The following is a 27,832-nucleotide window of genomic DNA, read 5'->3' on the forward strand; positions in this document are numbered from 1 at the left end:
TTCAGTAGAGACCAGATTTAAATCTTTTATTCAGAATTACTCTTGGAACCTCTTTCCACACTCTACTTATAGGTCAAGTCGACGTGCAATGGTGATGCCAAAAGTACTGATCTGCTGCAGGCCATCATGAAAAACTTCATGAAATGAATGGTTTTATTGGAAATAAATCATGCTAAGAACTGATCCTTAACAGGTACAAAATATTAAACAGATAAGAAAAAAAAAAAAAAAAGGAAAACTGGGTGCACTATTGAGACCAACATGTGAACTCAAGACTGCTGTGAAAAATCATACAAAAAAGGCAATAAGGAACGGTAATGCAGCATTAAAGGTAAGAGTACACAGCAGACAAAAGTTACAAAACCTCCTGTTTCAATATTTCTCATCCATGTACTTAGTTCAAATAATGTAACAGTACTGGAAGGCAAAAAGCACCAGACATCCAACTAGAGAGGTAAGAAAAAAGGAACACAAAATTAGCAAAAAATCTAGTATCTGGTCATTAGGCAAGGAATAATCTCAAACATCATTATTTAACAGAAACGCAACACTTAGAAAAGCTGTTATTTTAGCATACATAGACAATACCATTATTCCAGCTCCATGGAAATGACTTGGTTCTCCTAGTCTGTAACCTCTTCCACATACAGTACTGCTGAGGTTATCCCCAGGTGTGTGTGGGCAGACACCGCATACACACAGACAAAGCAGCACAGTCATCAGAGGAGTAAAACGGGGGGAAGTTGTTCCCTTTGAAGTAAAAAAGCAACAATCAGGAGGCCAGGAAATGCGGGGCAAAGCATCATTAAGCCCTAAACACACAATTCAAAACTAGGTAGGGATACTGTGCAGCTATGGCTTCTATCTCCTAAAAAGCCAAGCCTCCCTCACAGTCCATGTGGAATACAGCAACTCCTGAAGAGACAGAAACTATAATCAGGAAATCTTAGAAAACACTCCTGCACTGGAGAAAGTTGTTCCTATTTCATCTCCTTACAGCTGCCACAGAAAGCAGCTATACACTCAATGGTATACTGGGAGTTTTTGGTGGTGGCAAGGTGCCCCAATTACGACATGGCAGCACAGAGACTGTGTGATGCAGGGTTTGCATAGATAGTCTGTCCCCTTCCTAGCTAAAAGAACACAAAAGAGGAAGAGGTCACAGCTTAGGCTCTTGTTGCATTTGCAAAAAACATGAAACTTGGAAAAAAAACCCCCAACAACTCCATTTATAGAGGCTTCCTATACATCCCCAGGTAAGGGGGAGGTGGGGAACAAGACATAGAACACATGTCATGGCTATTTCAAAGCTTCATTCTCTTAATGAAGTTTATTACAGGCCCCAGTGAAAACATTACAAATTCACTAATTCCTATACTTCTGCAGCTTTGTCCTATTTGCTGTCCTAGAGTAAGTGCTTTCTTTATTAAAAAAAAAAAAAACAGAACTTATTTTGTTTTTACATTATTGCTGTGTTTTACAACAAAATTAGAAACCACTTACGGAATCCACACAACAGAATGTCTATATCCCCAGAAAAAACTAAAAGCTTGAACACGTGTTCTCAAAAGGGCCTTTTCTACACCAGCTATTCAACGAGCAGGGGAAAGAAAAAAAAAACAAACCAACCACACCACCCAACCGAAAAATCATCCTACCCCTTCTCTTCCTAGCATCAACGAATTCACCCCACTCTCCCAAAATGAGGCAAATACTTTCAAATAAATATCAGCATGAGCTCCGAGGTGCTGGAATTCCAGGGGGAAAAGGAGGAGGAGGAGGAGCAGCAGCTGTGTGCAATGCCCACGGGGTGCCGTGCTGCCCCGAGGGTCAGTCCAGGGAGATGATGTCGGGCGCGCTGCCGCCGCCGCTGCTGGTGATGACGCCGGCCTCGGCCCGGCCCGAGGAGCTAATGTGCGTGCTGCTCTCGTGGTGACTGGTGGAGGTGATGATGCTGCCAGGCGTGCTGCTTGTTAAGGTTGAGGTGAGACTATCCAAAAACATAGGAGGACAGTACTGCTTGAAACAAACAATGAAGAGTGAAGAGACTAGCTGCACGAGGGAAATGTACGCTCTGAAGATACAGCACCCCCACGCCACGAGCACCAGACACATTCCTAGCGGGGCCTTGGGGAGGGATCCTGAAGCTGAGCTCTGTGACCCAGCAGGATGGCAGCCATGAACCTCCTCCCTCACCCTCCCCTCTGTGCTCTCCAGAATGGTTTGGGTTTGAAGGGACCTTAAAGCTCATCCCATCCCCTCCCATGGGCAGGGACACCTTCCGCTATCCCAGGCTGCCCTAAGCTGCGTCCAACCTGGACAATTACAGGGATGGAGCAGCCACAGCTGCTCTGTGCAGCCTGTGCCAGGGCCTCAAATACACTCTGGCTATATTCAAGTTAGTGCTGAGCACGTATTTACTTTAAAAAGGCAAACTATCAGTAAAGAATGAGTTTCCAGGCCTGGATTCATCATAGAAAGGCTAAACTGAATCCTCTTTAATGCATCTTCATTACCAGCTCTTGCTAGGTTTTTCTAGTTAGGTCTAAGCAAGCAAACTGCAGATACAGTTTGGATGATGGCACCCTGGTAATTACTGGAGCACATCATCACAAAAATCAGACTTGAAAATTAACCCCACAACAGATCAGAAACATACCTGTGAGTCAACTGGGATTAGCGAAAGAAAATCCAGACCTAGGAAGAAGAGAAGGATGATAAATAGACAAGTCTCCCTTCTATTCACACACAACAAATTTAAGTAATTTTTTTTTGTGGTTGTAGAACAGATTTTGCAATTCATAAAGAATTTCTAAATGGAATATACCACTGTGACACCACTCTCAACGACTACTTCAGGCAGCAGCAAAACGAGTTATCTAGTACAAGTGGCTCTTTTTAAGAATGAGGATGACATAATGATGTATTATTCACTGGATATTGCTGGGTGGTTCAATGTGGTTGCTTAGATGGAGGTTGCCATTTGGAGCTGTTGGTTCATTAATGCAAGTTTCACTGCATATTGTACCTGACTTGGCCAAACTGGGACATGAAGAGTGTCATCACATTAAAGATGCTGGAATGAAGTAAAGTCACAACATGCACAAGTCCAAAAACAAGCAGCAGGTCTCTTCCTCCACCCACGGGCAGCCAATAAGGAAACATTTCTAATATCATCCCCGTTTTGTGTCTAGACAAATAAAAGGAACGAAGAAGAGGAAACTACAAGTAGTTCAATGTATATCCTCTAAGAGCAGTGACAACTAGTGTCCATCTTAAACACCATTAGCGTGCAAGCATTTAGGGCAAGATGTTTAGAATTATGAAACCAATGAGAAATTACCACATTTTTGGTTGTTATTTTTTTTTCTAAATATTGGCCTTGTGTTTGCTATGTCAACAGAAAGAAATGATACACTCCCTCCCTCTCCCCTCACCTCCAAATCTCTTCTGGTCCGTAACATCTCTCCTTCTCTTCTCCATTAAAGAAAAATTTTGAAGGAGATTTTAAAGGTCAGCTGCCTTTACTGACAGCTTCTTTTGTCTGTACAAGTTCTAGAACTTCAGCTGGTAAGAGCTGGACAACAGTTCTAGACATCTGTTCTCCCAGCTTATTCTCCTATCCAATTTGGGAAGACAACTGATTTCTTAACAAGGAAGAAGTGGAGGGAGGGAGCAGTAAGGAAGCCAAAAATGGACAGAGAAACAAGGGGAATGATATCCATCTCATTGCCAAACTGGTGCTGAAAGAAGAGGAAAAAACCCAGAGATGTTGCAGGGGAGGAATGGAGACAGGCAATGGAGCAGGGAAAGGGAAAGTACAGGAGGCCAAAGTGACACCTGTCACCACAAGTCACCACTTCCTGGGCTCTGGGTTTGTTACAGCCGGCCAAGAGAACCCCCAGAGTCCCTATACACAGTGTTCTTTTCAAGGAGCCAGGATAGAAAACAATCAGTATCCCCACCTTTTGTCTGATATTTAGCAGCAGTGTTGAAGAATACATCATAGGCATTTAGGGTATGTCTAGGTAAAGAAAGTCAATAGAGGTCAGCTCACAGATTGTAGCTCACCTTAACCTTTTTCATACAGTATAGACAGAGCACCACTACAATCAGCTAGCAGAGTAACTACACTGAGGGCTGGGATGAGTCAGCACCCTCACACCTCTAGTAACTCAAACAAGCAACTACTCTCCCTTGCATCTACAACACATAACTACTGGATGTTTACACAAAGTCTGGCTGAGCATGGCAAGAGCAGTTTCTGGCTGCCGTGCTCAAGTGCCAGTTTGTACCCCAAAAGCAGTGTTTGCCACATCACTGTTGTGAAATGCAATCTGAAAACAGGCAGACAGCCTGTACTCGGCTTGTCTAGACATCACATCAGTACCATACTGCATATAGACTTGTTCCATTAAAAAAAAAAACAAAACAAACAAACAACAACAAAAACAAAGAGTTAATCAATTCTTCCAATTTCTACCCACCCCGTAAATTAATACTGCTGTCAGAACACACACAGAAAACAGCCAGCACCTACCTGGCAAGTCTGATGAAATACTGGATATTGGTGGGTGATGGAATGGTACTGCGTAGTCTGTTAATGAAGGAGGAATAGCAGCAGCATCGACCGTTGTCACGCTGGGCACTCTGGCAGTGGATGGCTGATACATGAGAACCCTGTTTCAAACAGCATGGGAAATTACAAACAACCTGGCTGTTAGTTGCACAAGGGAAACCATGCACTGCTGTGCACTCTCATTCACAAGTCACCGTGCGACAACACAACTACAGCGTGGCTACTCACTACACAGTACTCCACTCTAATTTCCTTTTTCATAACAGTCTTCACAATAACATGACCGTATCCTGGCTCTCAACAGCAGCTGTGACATAAGAGCAAGTTGGCATTAAAAGAAAGTACAGTGCTGGACTCATTGGCAACAGTCAAAGACAGCAACTGGTGTCTGTGAGCACCCACAGAGAGACGTGCAGGTGACCAGAGCCAGGAGGAGAGCACTCCATCTCATTTCTCCACAGAACTGCTGCTCAGCGCCCACCCATTACACCAAGGGCACAACTGACCATTATCCTGCCACACAGGATCACACAGATTACACAGCTGGGAATTGAATATAAGCCTGTCTTTACTCACAGTCTCCAGTTCAGCTCTGAAGGAGCATACTACAACCCCTTCTGCTTCCCATCATGCTGCCCGACCTCTTGCCAGCATTGTTACAAACACCACCACAGGTACCCAGGCATCAGCCACAAGCATAAAACAGTTCATGAACTCCAAGCCAGGTGGAAACACACAGAATTCTGCTCCCAGATGCTCCATATTGCTCCCTCCAGCCATCAGGGTTATCGTCTCACCTTCCTTCCCACACTCCTACCTGCTAACCTATTTCTGACGTCAGAAGCTTGGATTTCAGACCCTCCCTTCTCAGGCATCTCATACTTCAGCCTACATGGTTGCTGCCTCTAAGAAGACACCCATTTTTTTCCCAAAACTAGTATTCAGACAACACTGTCTAAAGGAGATATGCTACACCCCAATGTGCCATATCCATACCCAAAAAACAAGGAAAATACATAGGTCATAAAGAGAAAAGAAGTCAGTCCTCCTACAATTACAGTTGCAGGTAGCCATCTCAAACATAGGAGCAGGGAAGGAAGTCTTGGTGCCTTCTGAAACTTCATTAAGAGATGCATCTGTAGCTACACTTCCTTGTAAAAGTGAGGAAGAGTCTCTTGCAGAAGGACTCCTCCACAATCCTCACAAAAAAGCAACAGTATTGCAGTATCACTGCTGAAAGTGGTTGAAGATGACCAACTACTTGCTGACCAAGGACCACAGAGACTTTCCTGGGGACTAGAGACTCACCACACCTGCTCATTACTTCTGAAACAGAAGGGGAACCTTCAAAACAGAAGGGGATTTGGTTTATTATTATTATTTCAGTACAAGTCATAAGCCACTACACAGAGAGACACAGACACACACCTCATGCAGGCAGCAACACTAACTGAGGAGCCATCACTAAAAGCTGAGTCTGGAGCACTGAGTGCTGGTGAGCCTGACCAGGAGCCCTCACTCCCTGCAGGTCTGGAGAGCCCCACGGGCCAAGAGCAGGAACATTATGGGAGCCACAAGCAGCACCCCAGCTGAGCTGCACAGATCAGGACAGACAGAAGGTGGCACAGCAGCAGGGAAGCTGGTCAAGCCCAGTCCTGAAGTCAGACTGACTATAAAGATGGAGTTGCCAGAGGACTTGGGGAGTCATTGATTATGGTAATCAAGGTGCAGGACTGACTGATAACCACAGCCAACAACAGCATCCAAGACATTCCAGAATTTAACAGAGAGATGGAGGAAAAGCTCATCTTGATTCAAAACAGCAAAGTGGCTCCCTTCCAAGACTGACAAGATAAATGAAACACACAACACAGCCTCATTCCCTGGGCACCAAAGCAGATTAGATAGAGGATATAGCAGACAGCAAGAGAAAAGCCTTTAAGATGACACTGACTCCGCAAGAATGCATAAAGTTTCTCCACTTGGTATAATCTGCTTTCTCAGGAGAACACTGCCCACTAGCTTAGACAGCTTCCTTTTCTATGTTTGTTGTCCCTGCAAACACAGCAACAGTCAACACAAGTCTTTTGTTGATGATTTAATAGTGTTTTGCCTACACGAAGTTACTGTATCAATACAACCTTCTAAAGGAGAGGCCTAGACATTCTCCTCTGTGAGCATAGAGCTGGATTCCAAGTACATTTCTCTAAAGATCAGTTTAGCTGAGACATTACAGAATAACAACTGACTTTAAAATTGACAAACCCTTTGGTTGGGCTCCCGTGTATTTCAGACATAAATATGCACTTCCTTTTGGCTGGAGGATCTTCTTCTTCATCAGAAGAGCTTTCTACTGTCAAGTCAATAACATCAACCTTCTTCTTGTTTACCTCACTGGCCACTGTCACAGAACATGGTTTGCTAACAACACTGGAACCTGGAGAAGAAAATAAAACATCATTGTTCTCCAAAAGCTGGTGATGTCAGCAGTTTATATTTGCAAGAGAACCAGCAACTCAGATCCTGTGTAATAGATCATCTTCCTTAGCCATTACAAAGAATGTTATGCCCCAGCACCCGCTTTATGACTCTTCTCTGTCACATTGGGACTAATAAAGAACAAACTTTTGTTTTCATTTATCATTTTAAGGATGTAAAACAAAAGTAACCTTTCATTTTCTTAACTGCTATTATAAAGAGCAGAGACAAAGACCAAAAATGTACTCTTAGGGACACAACCCTTTCTTTTCTAGTTTAAATTACAAGGTTAGACCTAGCAAATCCTCCACAAAACAAACACCAAAATCCACACACATAAACCAACCTACAACTAAGTCTCTGGGACTTGGTGCTGGTTTGCAAGCAGTACCCAGGTGTACATACTTTCTATTTTGGTGCACTGTGGACTTGACACTTTCACAGCTTCCTTCTTTGGCCTCATGGGGCACCAGGAGCCATCTTCCTGGAATTTGATCTCATCCACATCAGAACATTCATTAAGGATTTCCATAAAGAGGCTGAAAAAAAATGAAGTTTCACTTTTGATTCTAAGTAACACTTTTATTTTAAGTGAAAAGGAGACACAGAGAAAAAGATAATTATGATTACCTTCTACCCACTCTGTCTCTTCTCTCCCTAGTTCCTTTTTACCTGAAAGCCTATAATTACAGCCTTTGCAGATATCAGAAAATAAAATGATCCCAACCCAGCCACAGTTCACTCCAACACTACTGCAATGCACAGATTTCTACACTGAAGCAGAAACCATCATTCCTTGAACCAAGTTAGACAACTGTTACGAGTTAGAAGTCATATTTTGAAGTTAACACCTTTCAGGGATAGAGACATTTGAAAAGAAGACCTATTCTTAGATGTTGCATTTTTATTTGTCCACAGTAAATATACTGACAGTGAAGAATTTGATGGTGCAGTTAGGAGATGAACTTACATAGTTCATTATGGGAAAAGAATAACAGAGTCTAATGGTTCCTCCAAGCATGAAGTATTTTGACAAAAAGTAGTATGGAATGGCTAAACCTCAAGTCACAAAAGTAGCTACTGAGTACATAATGAAAAGTTTTAAGTAATTGGGTACTCTGCAAAGCCAGTCTCTTACCCATCAAGTATTAAGCTCTCGTAGGCTGCCTTTTTGTCACAGACAGGGCAAATCCAGGTAGGCTTCTTTTCATTCATTTGAAGATAAAGAGCAGCATCAAAACATTGCAGGTGTGTGCAAGTCACAGCCCTGCACGGGATTGTCAGTCTCATTTTTCCCAGCTGCAGGAGATACATTTAAAGGGCGTCAAAACAGAAGACAGAGAAACAGGCCTAAATGGTTAACAACTAATCCAGACAACTAAACCAGCACTAATCCAACAACTCCTCCTGCTCACTACAGAAGTGCCTGGGGCTGGGAGCGCTACAAGTAAATCCACCCCATCACAGCATCCACACAGTGCTCCTAAAGGAAAATTTAAGCCCTGCTCCTAGGCCTCACCACACTGAGAACAGTCACAAACACTTCTAATGGACCTGCAACAACGTTATTTACAGGATTTAATTTTTATTAAACAATCAACTGAAGTACCCACTTCTATAATTTTCTTTTAACCCAATATTTCAGGTGTTTTCCTGAGCTCCAGGTATTTGTTACACTCAGAATGACCAACTTCTACCTGGGAAAGAAAACCCCCAAGGCAGCATTACCTTGTTTTAAAGTGGTCACCTTTTGTTGCTGTTGTTTGCTACTGTATCTGCAGTATAGGCAAAGCCACCATGATGAGGAGATAAGAGGTTTTAATTATCACTCTACCCTTTAATTATTCTGTCAGCCTGCCTGATTAGCCTCAGCACCTCAATATAGGAGATTAATCCCTTTACAGGCCTCACTGTACACAAGTAGCAGCTTGACTCAGTGCATCACAGCTGAGGCATGCACAGCCCTAAACCACAGCTGGGTTTACTGCTGCTACAGTCAGGTGCTTGTAGATGCACCCTTCTCATCACTATTTCATATTGGCTTGTTAATAAAATATAAAGCCAGTGAGGTTTCTAAAGCAAGGCCTTTGAAAAGCAGCCCCAATTCTGCACTTCAGGTGAAAATATGAATCTGTTATCTGGAAATTTCCAGCCATACTTACAGGACACATCAGTGAAACTCGAAGACTGGTTGTGGCAATCTCACTATCAGGATCTGCAGTTAGTTTTTCTTTAACTATTAAAATAAAGAAAGAATTTATACACAGAGGTCATTATTTCAAATGCTAACCTCAATTCAGCAGTTTTCTTTCAGCTATCTAAAAAAATTAATCTAGGAAACTAGTTCACAAACAACAACCGTTTCACTACTTATATGGAACTGGCAAACTGCATCACATTATCTGATGTTGTTGGAGTGGAAATACAGCAACAGCCACACAGAGCAAACTCAACCCAGCAAGTCAAGAGATAAATAAACCATTATGAGTGAGTGAGGTACAAGTGAAGAGAACTCAGGACATCTAGCTGCACCTCACAGCCCAGCACAGTAATGGGTGCTTGTGGCATTCCCATAACTACATTTCAGATGTATCTCTGCTTATGTTCCCTAAAAACCCTCATTGAAAAAGTGTGATGCCTCACCAACAGCCAAGGGAACCTGTGAAACCCTGGGCATGGACTTCATTCTCAAAATGCAGCAAATCTTTGCTGTATTACCAATTCTAGCTCTAAAGAGCCACTAAACATTCCCTAAAAGTACAGACAGGCAAGTTAATTACTTACTTAGTGCTCTGGAATGATCAGGGTTTCTGATGCCTTTCATTTTTAACCTCTGCAAAAGCATAGCTGAGGTGAGCTGGCGAACCAGATACACAGACATGGAATAATTCTACAAAAAGAAGGATTAAATGTTGATTTCATACAGTACTCCCACTGTAACAATAGATGACTATTTACACTAATTGAAGCATACAGTTTAAAAAAGTGACTTTTTGCTTAATTATTATTAAGAGCATTGACAGATGACTCCAGTTCTGTGGAGGTCCAACATTCTGCCAGAATTCTCTGGACAATCAGGTGTAATTTTCCTACTCCAGTTATGACTGAACTAAAAGGTAATTCCACAACCAAGAGACAGTCTAAGCTCTTCTCCTGGAAAGATCATATGTGCACATCTCATACACGTAGTCTTTTAAGAATTTCTCACATTTTGTCTCCTTAATCTTTCCCTTTTTTCCAGTGTCAGTGGGGAGCTCAAAGAATCACCTGACTCAAGATAAATGGTCTTTATGGTACAAACAACAGCTTCAGATGGTAGAGAGCTGCCCCAGTTTCTTTGTACTTTTTCCTCAGCTTGTTCTGTACTTCTAAGCCCAGCCTTGTTACACCGTGTCCATTCTGCTGAGCCTGGCTCCGTTCCCCAGCATTTTCTACTCCTCCCTAACTCACACCACTTGTCAGCTTCTTTTGTTCAGTGTTCACTTGCTCTTCTAGGTCACTAATGAAAAGTCTGCAAGCCCCAGCGCTGCAGGATAATAATGGTTTCATCTGTGTAACAAGAACAACCTGCAACCTCTTATTTCCTAACAGCCATCTTCCTATGGCTCCTGCACTGCCTGGGTAACGCACAGGAACTTCAAACTCCTGCAGCCCTGCTCCTCCCTTAACTACCTATAGGAAAACCAGCTTTTACCAAGAGCGGCAGATAAAGCATTCTAATTGCTCATGAAACCACTAAGAAACTCAGATTTTTGTTTTTTCCTTAAAGAATGGTCACCTGTTGCCTTACAGAGAGGATTCCACAGGCTCAAGCCTGCCCAGCACTGAGGGGCCCCTTGGCTCCCCAGTATCAGCCCAGTCTATGCCAACAAGCCTTTATGAGACACCCCGTGCCTCAGGGTCTCACTCTGAGGATGAAAAGCAGGGAATTCTGGCACCAGCACTAAAACACAGAACTCACTTCACCTCTCAGGGCAAAGGGAGGATGTCCAAGCATTCCGAGTCATCTGCTTCCACTGGAGTATATTTTGGCAATACAGGGAGGAAAGCTAGCAGGCAGCAGCATGAGAGGCCAAGACCACACACAGCACTGGAGCCATTTTAAGATTTTATGCTTTGACTGGGAAGCAATGGCTCAGATTTTTGTCTCCATCCCTCTTCTAGAAAATCATCCTTTGATGTCAGCATTGCACTCCATTTATTTTTTGAACATTAGCTTTCAATCCAATTTCTTTTTAAAATTTTAATATAAAAGCTTATAGTGGAGTCTCTTTGAAATACATGGTATTTTCAGTCCAGAGAATCTGATTTTGAATAAAACCTTGTAGAGAAAACTACTTTGATAACTGCATCCAGAATTTACACAACCAGTCACAGATAAGGAATAAATAGTCTTGACTTGACAACAGCTGAAAAGGTGCTGCAAGTCATTTAAACCTCAAGTCAAAAATTACTTGCAGTCTCCTTTTCTTTCCTTAATAAATCTACAGGGGGATTTACTATTCACACCACAGAAAGAGTTTGTTATTTTTGACATGCATTTCAGGCAAAACTCAAAAAGCAGATTTTTTAATGTGAATCTTATAAGAAAATCTTTCCATCTCTATGTGAATCTCACACGTGTAACTGAAAACTACTACAGTTCCAGAGCAAACTTTGTTTCCTGGCACTGATAGTAAGTTCAGACATCTAACACAAAAACACTTGCCAGCCACATCAGGCAGCAGGGGAGCAGCAATGCTCAAGCAAGTTATTTAGGTGACTTCCCACATCCTACAGAAAATGGAGGTTACCTTTCCAATTTCAGAAGCCCAAGAAATGGAAATCTGGTTTGGCACTGCTGATGACAGCCTAACTAGAGATGTGATATTCAAGGGACGCCCAGGTCGTTTCTGTTCTATTCCATTTTTTGGTGGTGGAGCATATCCCTGTGGAAAAAAGGACAATGGATGTGTTACTCAGACTGTACCCCACTGTACTATGAAACTGCTGACACATATTGTTAAACAGCTCTATGAGAAGCAGGTAAACTTAGAGGCTGTCTAGGCTGGAGAGCAAAGCCAGCATTTATTCTGAGAAATATCAGACTCCCACGGTCACCACAGATCACCATAAGTCAAACACAGTTATAAGGCATTTGTTGTTTTAAAAGGGTTTTACAGAAGTGATGAAAAGGTGAAAGAGAACACAGTTTGGGTCCAGGTAAGTTCACTGGAAAAATAAAAGGTCGTGTGGATGTTTTGTCCTTTTCCCCCCATGCCCTACTGGAACAGAGTGAATCATCACAAGGTCATAGCCTTAGTGACAAACAGAGCAAGTAATGAAGACTTGACTGAGTTTTTCACACACTGAAAAGACTTCACTGATTAAGAAACAATTACACCTTGTTCCAAGAGCTCCACATCTCCTCAGTGACTATTCTGCCTGGTACCAACCTACATCTGGCCCCATCAGCACCAGGTGTCACCTGTCCTCTGCCAAGGCCCCCGAAGAAGGACTGCACATGGAGTACCAGCTGTACTTAAGAGATCACAGAGTCAGAATGGTTTGGGCTGGAAGTGACCTTAAAGATCATCCAGTTCCAATGCCCTCGTCATACAATAAGCCTGCAGCTTATTCCTCTTGCCCTGCATCTGTCATGATGAAAGCAAGCCAGTCTGCCTGAGAATCCCTGCTCTGAGCTCACAGCCAGCCTGCAGTCACTTATCCCAAACTCATCCTGCACCTGAAGGATGCCAGCAAGATGCAGCTCAGCCTCTTGCACAGACCTTATTGATGCATTTCCAGACAGGGTTGTTTCAAACAAAAAATTTTCCCAGAAAGGATAGGCTGGGAAAAAAATACTTTATCCAGAGAAATACATAGAGATTCAAAACCTAGTGCTTGGTAAAGAAGTTACTTTGAAAGATGCTAAGTCTGGAAACAAAAACAATAACAATTTATAAAAAAAACATCAAAACCAAATCAGCCTCTTCCACTTACTAGCCCAGTATGCCATTAGGGCTTTATCCCAGAACACAGAGGCAGCAGACTAAGACCAGTTCCCAGATATGGGAACTGGTGACAATTTTACATTTAAAAGACAATGATTTCAGAAGAGAGTGAATGCAAGCTCCCTTACATTTCTCTTTTTTTTTTTAGATTCAAACTCTACAGTGCACTTGCTTCATTTCAGTGAAGCTTTTAGTGTTTTCTTCCACAGAGCTTATTCTTGAGAACAGATTAGCTCTCATACTCCTACAAGTATTGGGAACCTTCCCTTCCTTGTCCTTCTAGGAGCATTCTGCTTGCCTCCCAACCAGCATGGCCTGGCACTGTTTAGCCAGACTCTCACCTCTAGTGGCAAGAAACTGCCAATATTATTTGGGCCTTGAAGTCTTCCATGGTTCTGCAAAGAACCACACTCCTCAAGGCAGGTTATCATCTGCTACAGCAGGGAAATTCATCAAGAGAGAGCCTAACTGCTCATTGCTCTGACTTTTGCAAGTGACACAAGTGTATGACACAAGGCAACACGGTGTTAACATGAGCACAGCCCAGTGCTGGCACACAGGCAGCACTTCTCTGAAGCTTCTGGTAAGGATTGCAGGCAAGGAGACGACAAAGAATAATTTACCCCCACAGAGGCATGAACTGCCCTACTGGGCAAAGACAGAAGCTCACCTACGAACTGTGCAACAGAAGCTGGTATCATTGGCTAATTACCTAACACTACTGCAATGAGTAATAGTGGTCTTTGAGGCAGAGGTTACCTTATGCTTCCTGCAACAGAAAGGAAGCGCCAGATGATGCAAAGAGAGAGTGAATTAACAAAAAAAGTCTGCAGAAGCACTCAGACTGAGACTCTATTTGTCATTCAGCTCATAGTGAGTGAAGAGGGGAAGGAAGTTGCCAAGACAATAGTGATTTATTCACTTTCTCACCTAAAGTTCAGCTGAACAGATTAAAAAATCATGTGCCGGAAGAAGCTGGAGGATTTAGGTCTAAAGCAAAGTAATAATCCAAGATTAGTAGTAGTTTCTGCTACAACTGTGACACGTTACACACAAAATTGAGAACACAGCAGGGTGTAACCTATATTAACAAGACTGAGAATCAGCTGACACTGATGTCCATAAGATAACATCTGACCAAATTCCTTTTTGTTGGTTACTGAAAGACAATCTGCAGAAGAGAAAAACCTCGAAGTTATTTACACAGAATGCAACCAGCATTTGCAGAAAACACTGACCAGAAAACACGAGAAAGAAATCCTTTCATAAACTGAAAACTGAAGTAGGAGAAAGAAATCTACAAGTCTCATTTAGGCTGAGTAGAGACAAAAATAAAAAAGCAGTCACAGCTGCATATGGGAGGAGGGAGTGTACAGGAGTATACATCTGACACACCAAGCTGGTTAAAAACATTCTGAAAAAGAGGTTTCACACCTTCTCTCTCCACACAGCATCTTTCCAAACCCACTACTGAAAAAACTCTGTTCTATGACTTTTTCCACCCTTTACAACCTCAAGAAGCACTTCTGAATGGGCTGTGCAAGAACTTCTCTCTGTTCTATTGAAAAAAGAGAAAAACCCATTCTAGAGATATTTTGAGAATGAGAGAGCTTTTCCCTTTCTGTCTATACCCAGGCCTCCAGATGACCCTGTGACTATGTACTAATTTTTGCAATATCAGACACCCCTGAACTGTGATTGCCAACAGTGTTCTGTTACAGTATCAGCACACGATAGGAACCCTAAAACATGTCTGTTCTCCATCCTCACAAGAAACTTTGCTCTAACCAGACAGATGCAGAGCAGTGCACAAGTGGCACACAAGAGGCTGATGCCATTCCCTCAGAACAAGAAGGAACTTGAGTCTACCACAAACACAGGCAGCCCACAGAGCAAGGGCTACCACCCTCAAATAAACTCAGTCTGAGCACCCGTGAGGAGGATTCTCCATGCACACACCAGATTGTTTTTGAATTATTTAGTTATGTTAACAGCAAAAGACAGGGTTTGCTATAGTGGGCTTAATCACATTTAGCCCATGCAGTAGCTGTAATATGATTAATTGTGGTAATGGCTATGTAACAGCAAATGTACAAACTCCATGCCTAACATTAGAGAAATTTGAGTGATAACAAACAACCTGACTGTTTTTGCAAGCTAACACTACAGAAAAACACATACACACTCCACAAGTCACCAAGAAGCCACAAATACATACATACTTACAGGCAATGGGAACAGCTTCCCGTTAACTTTAATGCACAAACTATTAGGATAATTATCCTCTTGAGGGCAGCTTGTCTCTGCAAGGCATAGCCTGTATCCACAGAAAGAGAAAGCATCATTTTCAAGTGTCCCCATAAACATCCATCAGCCAATTAAGTTTTCATAGAACACTACACAAAATGTACCTTAGCTGAACTTGAACTGTGTAATCTCTCCTGCCTCCTGGCAAGAAGTCCCTGTGACAAAGAGAAAGAAAAAGTACACACTTAGCAGGACTCATATTGCAGCCATACAGAGAAACAACTAACACATCTGCCCCAGCATCATGAAACGTTGCTCTTATTTTTGCTTTACTGAGCTATGAACACCTTACAATTGACATTTCTGTTTAACTACTGCCAAGTTAGAGGACTTCAGGATCAGCATCCTCCACCAAAAGTTCATAGCAGCAATAAAGTAGGATGCTGCCAGGGATGAAAAAGCATCTATGAATTCTCATAGTTTACACCAATCCTGGGAAAAAAACAGAAAAGCAGGCTTCCATCCCTGCACCCAGGAGAAACGTAAGGAAGCTTCCCACCTCTCTAAGCAGTGACAGTTTGAAACTGAGTAACTGTTAATTCTTTAACAGGGTACAATTTTCAGAAAAGACACAGAAATTCTGTGCATGGCTGTTCCTGAAGGAAACACAACAGATACAAACACAAGAGTAGCTTCAGTGAGTATTATCTCTCTGCATCTGCAGATTAAGTGATGCATATGGTAAACAAAAATCTCAAACTTTCTCCTGAAATTTTGTAGAAGTTTACCTACACTATGCCCACATTCTTACTTCTTACCTGGAAATACAGATTTCTCTGACCTGCTGCGGTGTTAAAGCAAAGATAAAAAACTTCTCCTGGAACCTCTGAATACTGCTTTGTACTAGAAGAAGAAAAAAGACACAGAAGAGGTTGAACCATGGTGATTAAAGCTGTTGAATAAAACAGGATCTGCAGCTGAGCTTTTCCTGGAATAAGGTATAAGTCACTCAAATAGTGGTTGAACTGCATGTAACTGTTAACAAAAAAAAGAAATGGAACAAATCTTTCAATAAACTACATTCAGACAGTTTAATATCACATTACACTTCAGTACTAAAGCAGTCTGGCAAATAGTGTTATAATCCCTTCTCCCAAAGGAGGGAGGTTCAAACAAATACATAACAAAATATTTCATTGGATACCTTACAAAAGGAATACCACAGAGATGCCAACAACTACTGTAAGGTACTACAGGAAGAACATGTGCACCAGAAGTTATAAATGGACAGCTGGAAAAATCACAAACAGCTACAGGCAATTATATCTTTGGGGAGGAAGGGAGGGAGCACAACCCCTTCAAACCAGAGAAGCCAGCTAGACTTCATATCTGGAGTTAACCTTTAGTGGCATCTGACAAAAAAAAAAAAAAAAATAAATACAATGTTCACATCAGAGTTCAACCTGCCTGTCAGTGATGGGATATTTTAGTATTTAAAGTCCACAGTGGGCACATGTCACTTTCCTACTTTCTTTAAAATTGAAGAGAGGTTAAAAATTTTAACCTGAAACTAAGGTAGATTAGACATGTCCAATTTAAAATAAGCAGCAGGGAGGACAAATGCAAAAATAGCACAACTAAACCAGGCAAATTTGGAAGAGCTGGACTGCCTTGTGCACTGTGACCTTCAGGGGAGATTGCTTCTATACCCAGAAAAAAAAAACCAGACAAAAAGGAGGCAAACATGAAATGGAACGCACATAGAGCAAACACACACCAAGTTCCTCAAGCAATTCCAAACAGCTACAGTGTGCACGTATGCACACACTCACCACAGAGCACATTAGATATTTAAGAATAATACTTGAGCACATGTCAAAAAAGACTGTGGAAGTATTTTGTTATTTAATTCAGTGTGGGTTAAAACCAAACCCCACACTTACACTTGTGCTCTTATATAAATGCAAAGGAACATCATACTCATCCCATCTCATGCATGAAGTAGTGAGGTGGACTGTACTCCTAGCTCTCTGACTTAGCTATTATTTAAATTCTTAACTCTTAAATGCACAAAAAATGAGAGTGCCACTATGCACAAAGAGAAGTGACAACAGGCACTGTAATTATGGTTTGTTGGTACAGTTTTTTGCTTTAGGTACTGCAGCATGGCAGATGATCCCTCACTGAGGTACAACCCACAGACTAAAAGACTTCATAATCAGTTAAGAAGTGTAATTGTTTAAGAGGGTGCAAACTATTTTATAAACTTATTACTAAATAGTTAGGGAACATTTATTGCCATGTAAAGTAAGCCAGACTGAATTTCAAGACAGAAGATGTAGTTCCAAGTAACAAAAAATGGTCAAGACTGAGGCACCCGGGGAAGACAAACCCGATTTCAGGTTATTTGGAAGACAATGTCCACTCCATATTATACCATACAGTATTTCAACAACTTCACTGGCTGAGAAACCTCACTACTCTGAGCACAACCCTGAATGAACATCACAGCACAAGGTATCTATTTCTGCGCCAGATCTCAGAGCCTGCAGAATCCTTGGGAGTGAGATATGGGTAAAGCAGCAAACCAAGGAACTGGTTCTCTTTACCTTGTTGCAATTTGTAAATTACTGACCCCAAAATCCCTTATCTGTTATTTCTGACACAACTGTTCCTCGTGCGCTAGGCAGAAACCTCAGGTCCAAATCTTTCAGCCAAAAAGCGGAGGTTCAGACTAGGTATTCGGAAACATTTTGTTACCAAGAAGGTGGTCAAACACCAGAATAAAGCTCCAGGAAAAGCAGTCAATACTGTAAGCTGTCAGTGTTTAAGAGGAATTTGGACAATGGCCTTAACTATTATTCTCTAACTTTTGGTCAGGCAGTTGGATGATCATTGCAGGTACCTTCCAACTGAACTACCCTGCTTCTCTTTTTAAGGTTCAAAAGAGAGAAATCTTCAACCATATTTCTTTTACAACAGAAAACTCTATTTTCTGAAGCGTGGTTTTGCACTCTGGGGGAAAACGGTAAAGAAAAGACAAGGATATAAAAGGAAAGGAGTTTCCACTGGTCCCAGCTGCAAAAAGCCACTGAAGGCTAGGCTCGGTATTGTCAAAAACAAAGCTTATTTAATGAATTAAGCAAGCTGCAGAGGTATTAAACGCTTACCTAGGCTGGTGGGTTTAATGAGCACGTCAAGCACATCGTAAAAAGGTAAGCTCTTCAGCTGAACATCAGGGTGAACGGGTGGAATCGGAGGTGATGGCTGCTGCATCTCGAAGTGGGGCTTAGTGTCCTGGAGGAGCACAGAGCTGACAGGAGAGGAGGGAGACTGAGGCGTGACTGAAGTGGAAGGGAGCGGGTGAATGCCTGCAACAGCCAAGTCAGGCTCAGCTGGAGGGGAGCTGCCGTCCAGGGTGAACGTCCCAGGTTTTATGGGCGGTAAATCCGACAGTCCCTCAATCGTCCTTGGGTACCGACGCCTATAGAGCTCCCGGATCTTTATCTGAACCGCTGGGCTGCAGCCGCTCTTCAGCAAGTGCAGTGCCCTCATCAGGAGGTCATGTTTGCGGCCACTTTTATTACGTCCAGCAAATCCCAGCAGCACCTGCAGCTCAGAAACACGAAAACTCGATACCATATTCTAGAAAGGAGAGAGAGAAAAGCACAGGTGAGCCAACAGCACCCCGAGGAGGCCTTTCCAAGGAGCGTGGTGCGGCATCTTTCATCATCTAATCTGACAACTTGTTACTTGGTTATTGGTACTGCCCACACCTTCACAGAACACAACAGTACAGTTAGTTTAAAATGAAGAAACAAAGCGTCCAGGGTGTAGGTAGAGTTTGCCCATGTTAATGAAAGATTTGTTTCCACACTCAAACAAAAGTAACAACAAAATCTTAAATTCACAGCATAAGCACAAGCTGTACCACAAAGAATCTGTCTCACCTTGTGGAACAAAATACCAAACCAAAATAAAATCAAGTGAATCAGTTTTATCATCTGTCTTCCAACACATTTTAAGCTTTTTTTTTCCTTATTTTATTTCTTAATTTCTGAATATCTACTGTGAAACTCCCTTTATTTTAGACACTGTTAAAGACATGCATAAACAGAGACAGGTACATCAGGTTTAACTGCTGAAAGGTATGCACAGCAAGGTGGACAGTTCTTTAAAAGCTACATTATCTATTGTATACTGTGACATGCATATGATATACAAACAACATAATTGATTCTTCAAATGTGAGAAAGAACTACCGCTCCTTTTCAGATCACATTCTGTTATCAAGCATCACAAAGATATTTTCAAAACAAATAATATTATTTACTTGGTTATTAGGGTTAGTTTTGGAAGACTGAGGATTAAACTGCAAAGTTAAAAAACTTAGAATCCTTCTGTTTGTGAAAACGTAAATAAAAAACAAAACCCTCCTTGCAAAAGGAAACAATCTTGTAGCCTGCTACTACAAACAATTAACTTTCCACAGATGCATCACCTCACATTTTTGTGAGCAATTTATACCTCCATTTCAGAGGTGTAAAGCTGTCCAGAATACTTCTAACCAACTCCCCTCCTATCTCTGGGGGACTTGCCATAGCAAGGAGATGAAGTTTTTAAAGGTGAAAGAACACTGGCCTTCCATCTGTGCTGGTGCACCATGACAACTCCAGACTCAAGGACTGTAGATGAAGGTGCCAACAGAAGGTATGAAGTAGCAGACATCTGAGTTAATACATGTTTTCAAAAACAGTTCAGAAGTGCATCTGGACTTTGATTAAAGCTTTGGGCATTGACTTCAGAAGGGACACTAATCAAAATACAATATTTTGACTTTGCCTTCGAAGTCCTTACTACACAGAGTTAACACTTGTGCTCTGACACACATCCAATCTCAGCTGAAGTTTTAACACAACTTTTGCCCAAACATCAGGTCAATCACCAAAAGAGTCAAAACCCTCCCTATGCTCCTGGCATGTTCCCTGTTATCTCTTTAATATTGTTACAATTGCTTTGACAGTAAGACCAGAAAATTTGGTCAGATGAATACTGAACTTAAAATCACAGAATCATTCAGGTTGGAAAAGACTCCCAAGATCATTAAGTCCAACTATTGCTCCAGCACTGCCGAGGTCACCACTGACCCATGTCCCCAAATGCCACATCCATAATGGCTTTTAAATGCCTCCAAGGATAGGGACTCCACCACAGCCCTGGGCAACTTGTGCAGGGCTGCATACCAACAGCTTTGGTCCAGAAGTTTTTCCCAGTATCAAATCTAGACCTCTTCTCGTACAACTTGAAGCCATTTCATCTTGTCCCATCCCTTGTTACCTGAGAGCAGAACCCAAGAACCCTCTCCCTTTCCCAGCTCCCTCAGCCTCTCCTGGGGCTCCAGCCCCTTCCCCAGCTCCGTTCCCTGCCCTGGACACGCTCCAGCCCCTCGGGGTCTCTTGTCCTGAGGGGCCCAGAGCTGTCCCCAGCACTGGAGGGGACTCAGCAGTGCCAGCCCAGGGGACAGGCCCTGCCCTGGGGCTGTGTCACACCACGGCTGGGACACCATGGGCACTTTGTCCACCTGGGCACATGCTGACCCAAGTCCAAGTCAATGGCTATTTCTTGTGCCATTAAAACACAGCAGGAGTAACTAGCCAGGATTTACCTTCTCAATGGTCACATTATTTAAGCACATGAAAATGACCATCTAAAACACTATGGCAGAAACCTCATCCAGTACACCCTTTTATCATCATTAATGAGACACGGTTATCATATTTCAGCCCAATTTTCAACATTTCCAGACGGCCCACTTGGATCCAGTGACTCTTCAATCAAGAAGCTGCTCTGATCAGAGCTAACACAGCAGCCTTCACACAGGTACTCCCACACTGTCTTATAAATGCACTATGGACACAGCAGCCAGCAAAAAGTTATATGAGGTACTAAATGGCTCGCCCAAACTTCTGAAGAGGCCAACAGCAGATGTCACTGTAATTTCATTCCAGCAACTTCTCTCAAAAACAAAACGATACAAGATGGAGAATGCTAGTTTCCACCTGGCATTCCCTTTCTACTTTTCCTTGCTCTCAGTCAGAATGACAAATACAAAGTGTTCCAACATTCATTAAAAATGGCTTGAAGTGCTGTAATAGCTTTATAGTCATGACATAAAAGAGAAACTGTGTTAAAAGATAATACTAGTATTCATGAATTTACAGAAAACTTCAGGTTGCATGCTTCTGTAGATAGCTGCATAAGCCTGATAGCAATGCTAGCTCCTTTATTTCAGATGCAGGCAGTAAGCACGATGCTGGATTCCATAACCACAATGCAAATGAGTAAAATAATCCTTTACACTGGGATTATGGAAACAGCATGTATTGCAAAATACTGTCTATTACCCTGCCGGCTGCCTTCTGTGCATTCCTGCAAGTTAATCAAGGTGAAATGTGCAGTCAGTCACGCCTCGACACAGCTAACATTTCATACAAAAAAATTTCACAAACTAGCACTTTGCTACAAAATGGATTTCATTTTACTGGAAAACATAGCCTGGCTTCAATACTACAGTCATCAAAATTTTAAATTAACACCCACATTAAAAATGCTTGTATGAAAAATATACATAGTTTTGTCCATCAATGTAAAAATCTTACATAGGGTTTAGAAAGAAGACTAACAAAAAGCTAGGTTTACAGGAATATCTAAACAATAGACAACCTCTGAAGCTAGTCCTACTTTCCCTTCAAGGCAACAACAAACATGTCTAAGAAAACACACCTGCCAGTGCCTCAAGGGGCTCCAGCAGAGCTGGGACACCGCACAGGGAATTGCTTCCCAGTGCCAGAGGGCAGGGCAAGACGCAATATTGGGAAGGCATTTTTCACTGTGAGGGTGGTGAGGCCCTAGCACAGGGTGCCCAGAGCAGCTGTGGCTGCCCCTGGATCCCTGGCAGCGTCCAAGGCCAGGCTGGATAGGCCTTGGAGCAACCTGGGACTGTGGAAGGTGTCAGCTTTAAGGTGTGAAGCTTTCAGGTCCCATCCAAACCAAACCTAAGATTCTGCACTTATCTTCCTACTCCGTTTACAAATACAGAGTGGACATTCATTATCATCAACAAACTTTTATGGAGATGTATGACTGAGAACACTTACAATCATGGTGCAAGGCAGACACTGCTTCCAACAACGCCTTATCAAGTTATTTTCTTTTGGTTTTTCAGCATATTGCAGAAGACTGCAGCCTCGTTATTAATATGCTTTTCACATCACTCAATTAAGATTAGACATTCAAGTTGTGTCACGTAGATGCCATTTTCTCTTAAGAGAAGTTCTTTACAGCTGCACAGCCCAATAAAAAAAGCTTTTTTAACACAAAACCAAAGCCATTTTAAGTTTCAGCGTTACTCCATGAACACAAAGTAGTTTGACAGAACTCTCAGGAAGGAAATCAGACTGGATAAATCAGGCACTTTTATATTCCAGATATATTTTTCCCCCTGAAATCTATACTTGAAGGTTATAAGAAGTTTCATTAGGGTTTTTTGTTTCTTACAGTTAAAACTTTAGCAACCATGATTCATCAGCAGAAAGAAACACTGTTCTAAAGCATTAAGCCATAGGTGTATCTGGAATGGCATTAATTTCCCAGGGAGGATGATGTTAAGGAGCCCAGGAAATGCTGACATACCACTGAAATTAAGGACCAGGCGTGTTTCGAAGCAAAATAAGGGACCAAACATCTCTCCAAACAAGAGCTGTGTGATTCCCCACACTCCCCTGCAATATTGACAGTCAATCTACATATCTCTCTCAATGCAAGGTAACTGAAAATGCCTGTTAATTCTTGATATATGTCTACAACAAGCAGCAACAACTGTGGCTTTCAGGGTGAATACTGCTCGAGCAGCCAACTGGGCACGTCACTGCAGAAGCAACCCAGCCTACCCAGAAGTACTGGTCAGCTTGCCCCTAGGAGCTCTGCTTCAGCCCCACTGGCTTCCCAATAATCTCTGAAGTGTCTGAATGCTCTGTAAAGCAGGGACACAGCAAGGACAGGTTCCACAAATCCTCACTCCTGACTTTAAGCCCTTTCACGGACATTCAGAGCAAAGCAGGACATTTGTGACATCTTCTGCAGCAGATTTGCGTCCGTGCTGACTTTTTACAGCAGGCTAGAAATGGGTAATGGCTATAAGGAAAAAAAAACGGTGTCCTGGGATGGTTGAAGACCTCTCTGCTGAGTGAAAATGGTTTTCTCAATCATGATGTAACCATAGATAAAGAAACACAAGCGACAGGGGAAAAAAGAAGATGCCATTACTGAAATCTGTGTCAATAGTAGAGGACAGCAAAAGAAGTTCTAAAGAAACTACAGTCAGTGCAAATCATAACCACCAGATCCTCAGTACTATGGAGATTTTCCTCTGCACAGACTCTAGCCAGGGTTCTAAATTAGGAATTAGCTCCAAAGTTGCATGCACTTACTAACAGCAAAAATCCTAAGTTAAACAAACACAAATATTTAAGACATTTAAAACAAAGATTGGCCATTTCATTGCAGCCTCTTTTTTAGAGTACCCTAAACCACATTATCTCCTTCCTCTCACAATCATTGTATCTCAGCACAGTTAATTGTTAATGATTTTACATTCAACAAACTTTTAAGGTGTCTCGATAAACCTCAATGACCTAAAATTGTGAACCTATGGAGAACACAGGAATTTCATGCAGATACAAGGTAACAGCACATTATCAGAGGTTATTTAGAGTATTTTAATAGCATTTATGTTATTTAATACACTCAATTTAACTGCAGCCTAAGGATCATTACAGCACCAAGAGCAACTTCTCAGTAGCTATTCTGTCCACCATCTTAAGTTTAATCCAGATCATCATGTGGAATTTGATTTCCCCATCAAAACCAAACCGGTCTGCGTGTACAATCAAATGATATTAACACAGATAAAATAAAACACTGCTTGGCAATGAGCTAGAGGAGGACACGTGAAAATGGCTCTCAGCATTTTCTTATTTCCAATTTAGCACTAAGCACTGTTTCATCTGGTAGCTGTCCTTCCAGACTGGAAAAATAAAGCAAGAAAAGTGGAAAGACACCAAGTCTGGTTTGAACAAGAGATCCAATACATAAAAGAATGAGACTTCAACTTCTGTATTTAAATATAGTATCCAAACAACATTTCTCTTCCCATTTGAATCGTGTGACTTCAGTACTGGGCGTGCAAAAGCAAAAAAGTAAAAGCAAGACCTACTTCCAGCATTTATAAACATGATTTTCTAGTAAATTTTGTGCAATCTCTCCTGCCAGATAGGATATATTTGCACACTTCTATCTCGTCTCAACCAAATGAGTTATCTTCCACAGTGGCTATGAAACTGATCACAAGTGTCACAGATTTGGCACAGGCATAACCATTTGCCTAAGAGGAGCCTTCTTTTCTGCCTCATAAAGATGACACTAACAAATTACTTCAAAACGTGATTAAACACGAACTATAAGACTGATGCTGTCACCCAAACTAGAGATCTGTTTCAAAGACTGCATGCACTCCACACTACTCCTTTCCATTTTAGAGTCAGGACGCCAGCAGAAAGGCAGGGGACCCAAGAATACTAAATAACAATATGTAACTGATCCTCTTATCAGCAGTATTTTGTTGAGATTCAACAAGCTTCAAGCCAAATCTCGGTGAGTTCAGGATCTGTGGGGAGCTGGAATTGTTTTCTCACAGATGGCTCTCAGAAGGAGCTGTAGTTCCCCACTTCTGGGCCAATTCTGTTCAAAAATGTGTTTACTCGTCATCTCTGGCCTCCACACCAGACTGATGATTCTGTTCCACATCCGCCTGTGCCTGAGTAACTCCTTCAACACTTACTGGGCTGCTCTGGAGAGGGGATTATTAATAAAGGTATCAGCCAGTTTTAAAAACAAATCTTGTGAACAGCAGCTCTGGAAACGGTATCGCAAAACTGGACACAACAGAATTGTGTTCTTTGTATCTTCTGAGCTATCATATCTACTCCTTAATACTCCAGAGACCAGTAATCTACAGAAACCTTGAACACTACTTATCAAAAGCTTCATCAATCACATGGTCTGGAAGGATAAGCCTTACACCAAATATTGTCTCCTTTACTCCAAACAGTAGCAAACATCCAAATCCTGCAACAAAACTGAAGATATCCAAAAGGCCTCACGTGACAGCAGGTTTCTTAAAGTGTGGTTTCTTTCACTATAGCTCTCAATTATAACCCTTGGGTCTCAGCTCCACAGAACTTTAACTATGAAGATCCAGAGGATGCCAAGGACAGTCCTAAAAAATACTAAAATGCTCCTTTGTGCTGAAAAAAAAAAAAACCCAAAAAACCATGATGCTTCTGCTTGCTTCTCTCAATAAACAGAGTTTAAGAGAGAATTCTGACCTCCTGAACTTGGTCAGTTCTTAACAAATTACTAAAATAAATTCTACTCTCAAAATGACCCAAGTAGTCTTTTATAAAGCAGGTAGAGATGACATATCACAGGAAACTGCAACCAAGAGACCAGCAAACAATACTGCCATAAAAACATCCAGTAGGTTAATCTATAAAGCAGCCATTTCAGATCATACCTAAAGGTCAATTCACAAAATCTACTGGGGGTGGGAGAATCTTCCTTGTCTTTGGTCAAAAGCAGGAAGATTTGGTTGCTTGAAAAAAAAATTTAAGCCTCAAAACCAAGTGCCTAGTATTCAAGCAGGCACATTTAAATGCATCGTCAAGTGCAGAAAGAAAAAAGGAAAATTTCAGCCACAGCCTTGCAGACATGAGGCAGACAATTACATTCTTTTCAAAAAATTACCTAGAGCTTTCCCACAATAGGCACGAATTATTATCAGACGGATAGTGAACATTTAGAGAAGCTCCAGGCTAACAGATTCATCTCACAGTCATTCCAGTTTACAAATAAGACAAATGAGAATATCAAAAGATATGTCTTCAGACTTTTTTTTTTAAACTAGTGGATCTCTTGAATGATGAAAGGTCAGCCCTGCAGTTGGCCTGAAACACAGTTCCCTTTTCCGTCCATACTTCCTGCACTACATCTATCTGTGCACCTCAGTTTCTTGTCACTTTTAAAGGTGACAAGAACCGAATGCCCTGAGGGAGACTATCAATATTTATGGATATCTAGATAAATGATTACACTGCTTTGGGAGAGATAGATCACAACTCCACCTCAAGACTGGAGAGGAAGCCATAAAAGAGGAGTCACCACTGGCACAAAGTTTACACTAGAGCTCCAACCAAACCCGTCGAGACACCTTGGAATGACGGCCAAGAATGGGTGAGGACACCAATCAAGAAAATACAAACACATTTAAACGGGAAAAAATCCCCAACAACACAAGGTTCACTTACAAAACAAACCAACAAACAAAACTAAACAAACAAAAACAAAAACCCACACAAAATAAAAAAAAAAAAACCAGCCAACGATTCCTAAACCTAAAACTGAGACAGAGCACTGTTGTCCTCAGACAAAGAAACTCAGTTCTTTCCACTATATTTTTATAAGTGAGCCCCTCAGCTGCACTACCAGTGTTAGCGCTGGAAGAAGCCTCAGCACGGGAAATTCTCTGGCGATTGCAGCACATTTCCCGCTGCGGGTCACACCAACACCAGCTCCTCTTGTCCACTAAAGCCCAGCCCATAGTGGTTCCAATTTAACCGGCTTTTATCCCTCCCGTAACGAGGTCCAGCTGGGCGGGAGCGGCCTGCACGCCGAATTCCCACCAAGAATTCCACTTCTGCAGGTGTGGATGCTGCTGAAGGACGACCTCCTCCTTCCACACAAAGATACCGGCGGATTGTTCAGGAAATAGGAGGAAAAGCACCAAGTGTGCAGTCAGCTCTTTGTGTACGCGCCTTAACAAAATGAAAGGACACGCACGCACACACCCACTCCGACAAGTCTGCTACAGAGAGTCCACCACCACAATATGAAAGATAATGAACCGAAAATAAAACAGGTCTGAAAAGCAGCACTGCGTTTCACGCTGGGCAGGCACAGCTTTCCCGGTTGGAAAGCGGTCCACGGATTTCCAGAGATTCCACAACTATCAGCATTTTTAACAGCCCGGTGGTTATTCATCGCCCTCCCTTCAGCTGCACGGGGCGCAGGGCCCAGCAGGAGCCGCTCGGCAGCGCCGAGATGGGTTTTAAAATGTCGGGAGGAGCGGGAAGAACCTCCCCGGCGGCGGCAGCAGCGCAACCCGCGCGGCAGGGACGGGGAACCGGGCACTGACAGGGACAGTATCCCCAGGCAGACCCCCGGTAAGTCGGGGAGGGCCCGCTCCTTCCCTCCCTCCCTCTCTCCCCGGGGATGGCGTAGGCTCCCCAGCACCGACATCTTTCCCCCGCCGCCACCTCTCTCCCTCCTTCCTCCTCACCCGCAGCTCCTCGAAATCCGCCATTTTCTACCCGCCGCCGCCGCCGGGCGCCGCCGCCACCATCATCGTGCACCCGGAGCG

At 42.4% G+C, this 27,832-nt stretch overlaps 1 protein-coding gene across 7 annotated transcripts; it reads right to left on the minus strand.

Annotated features, from left to right (window-relative positions):
- Positions 1-27,832, minus strand: PIAS2 (protein inhibitor of activated STAT 2). 7 transcript variants are annotated; one of them, XR_010745871.1, is made up of 16 exons: positions 27,752-27,832; positions 18,468-18,942; positions 16,116-16,200; positions 15,462-15,512; positions 15,277-15,367; positions 11,851-11,985; positions 9,842-9,947; positions 9,220-9,293; positions 8,196-8,356; positions 7,463-7,596; positions 6,845-7,016; positions 4,541-4,680; positions 3,966-4,024; positions 3,029-3,190; positions 2,660-2,697; positions 1,998-2,016 (listed from the first exon to the last, which is right to left on the minus strand). XR_010745871.1 is itself a non-coding variant. In XM_066339596.1 (14 exons), the coding sequence occupies exons 1-14, from the start codon at positions 27,773-27,775 to the stop codon at positions 1,910-1,912; spliced, it is 1,767 nt and encodes a 588-aa protein (XP_066195693.1). In that variant the 5' UTR covers positions 27,776-27,832; the 3' UTR covers positions 1-1,909. The 7 variants fall into 7 exon arrangements, 3 of the variants coding, with proteins under 3 accessions (XP_066195693.1, XP_066195692.1, XP_066195691.1); XR_010745870.1 differs by lacking the exons at positions 1,998-2,016; positions 3,029-3,190 and adding an exon at positions 1,942-1,990; XR_010745869.1 differs by lacking the exon at positions 3,029-3,190 and having other exon boundaries at positions 1,969-2,016.

Source organism: Sylvia atricapilla, chromosome Z (assembly GCF_009819655.1).
Source record: "Sylvia atricapilla isolate bSylAtr1 chromosome Z, bSylAtr1.pri, whole genome shotgun sequence".
Taxonomy (NCBI): Eukaryota; Metazoa; Chordata; class Aves; order Passeriformes; family Sylviidae; genus Sylvia; species Sylvia atricapilla.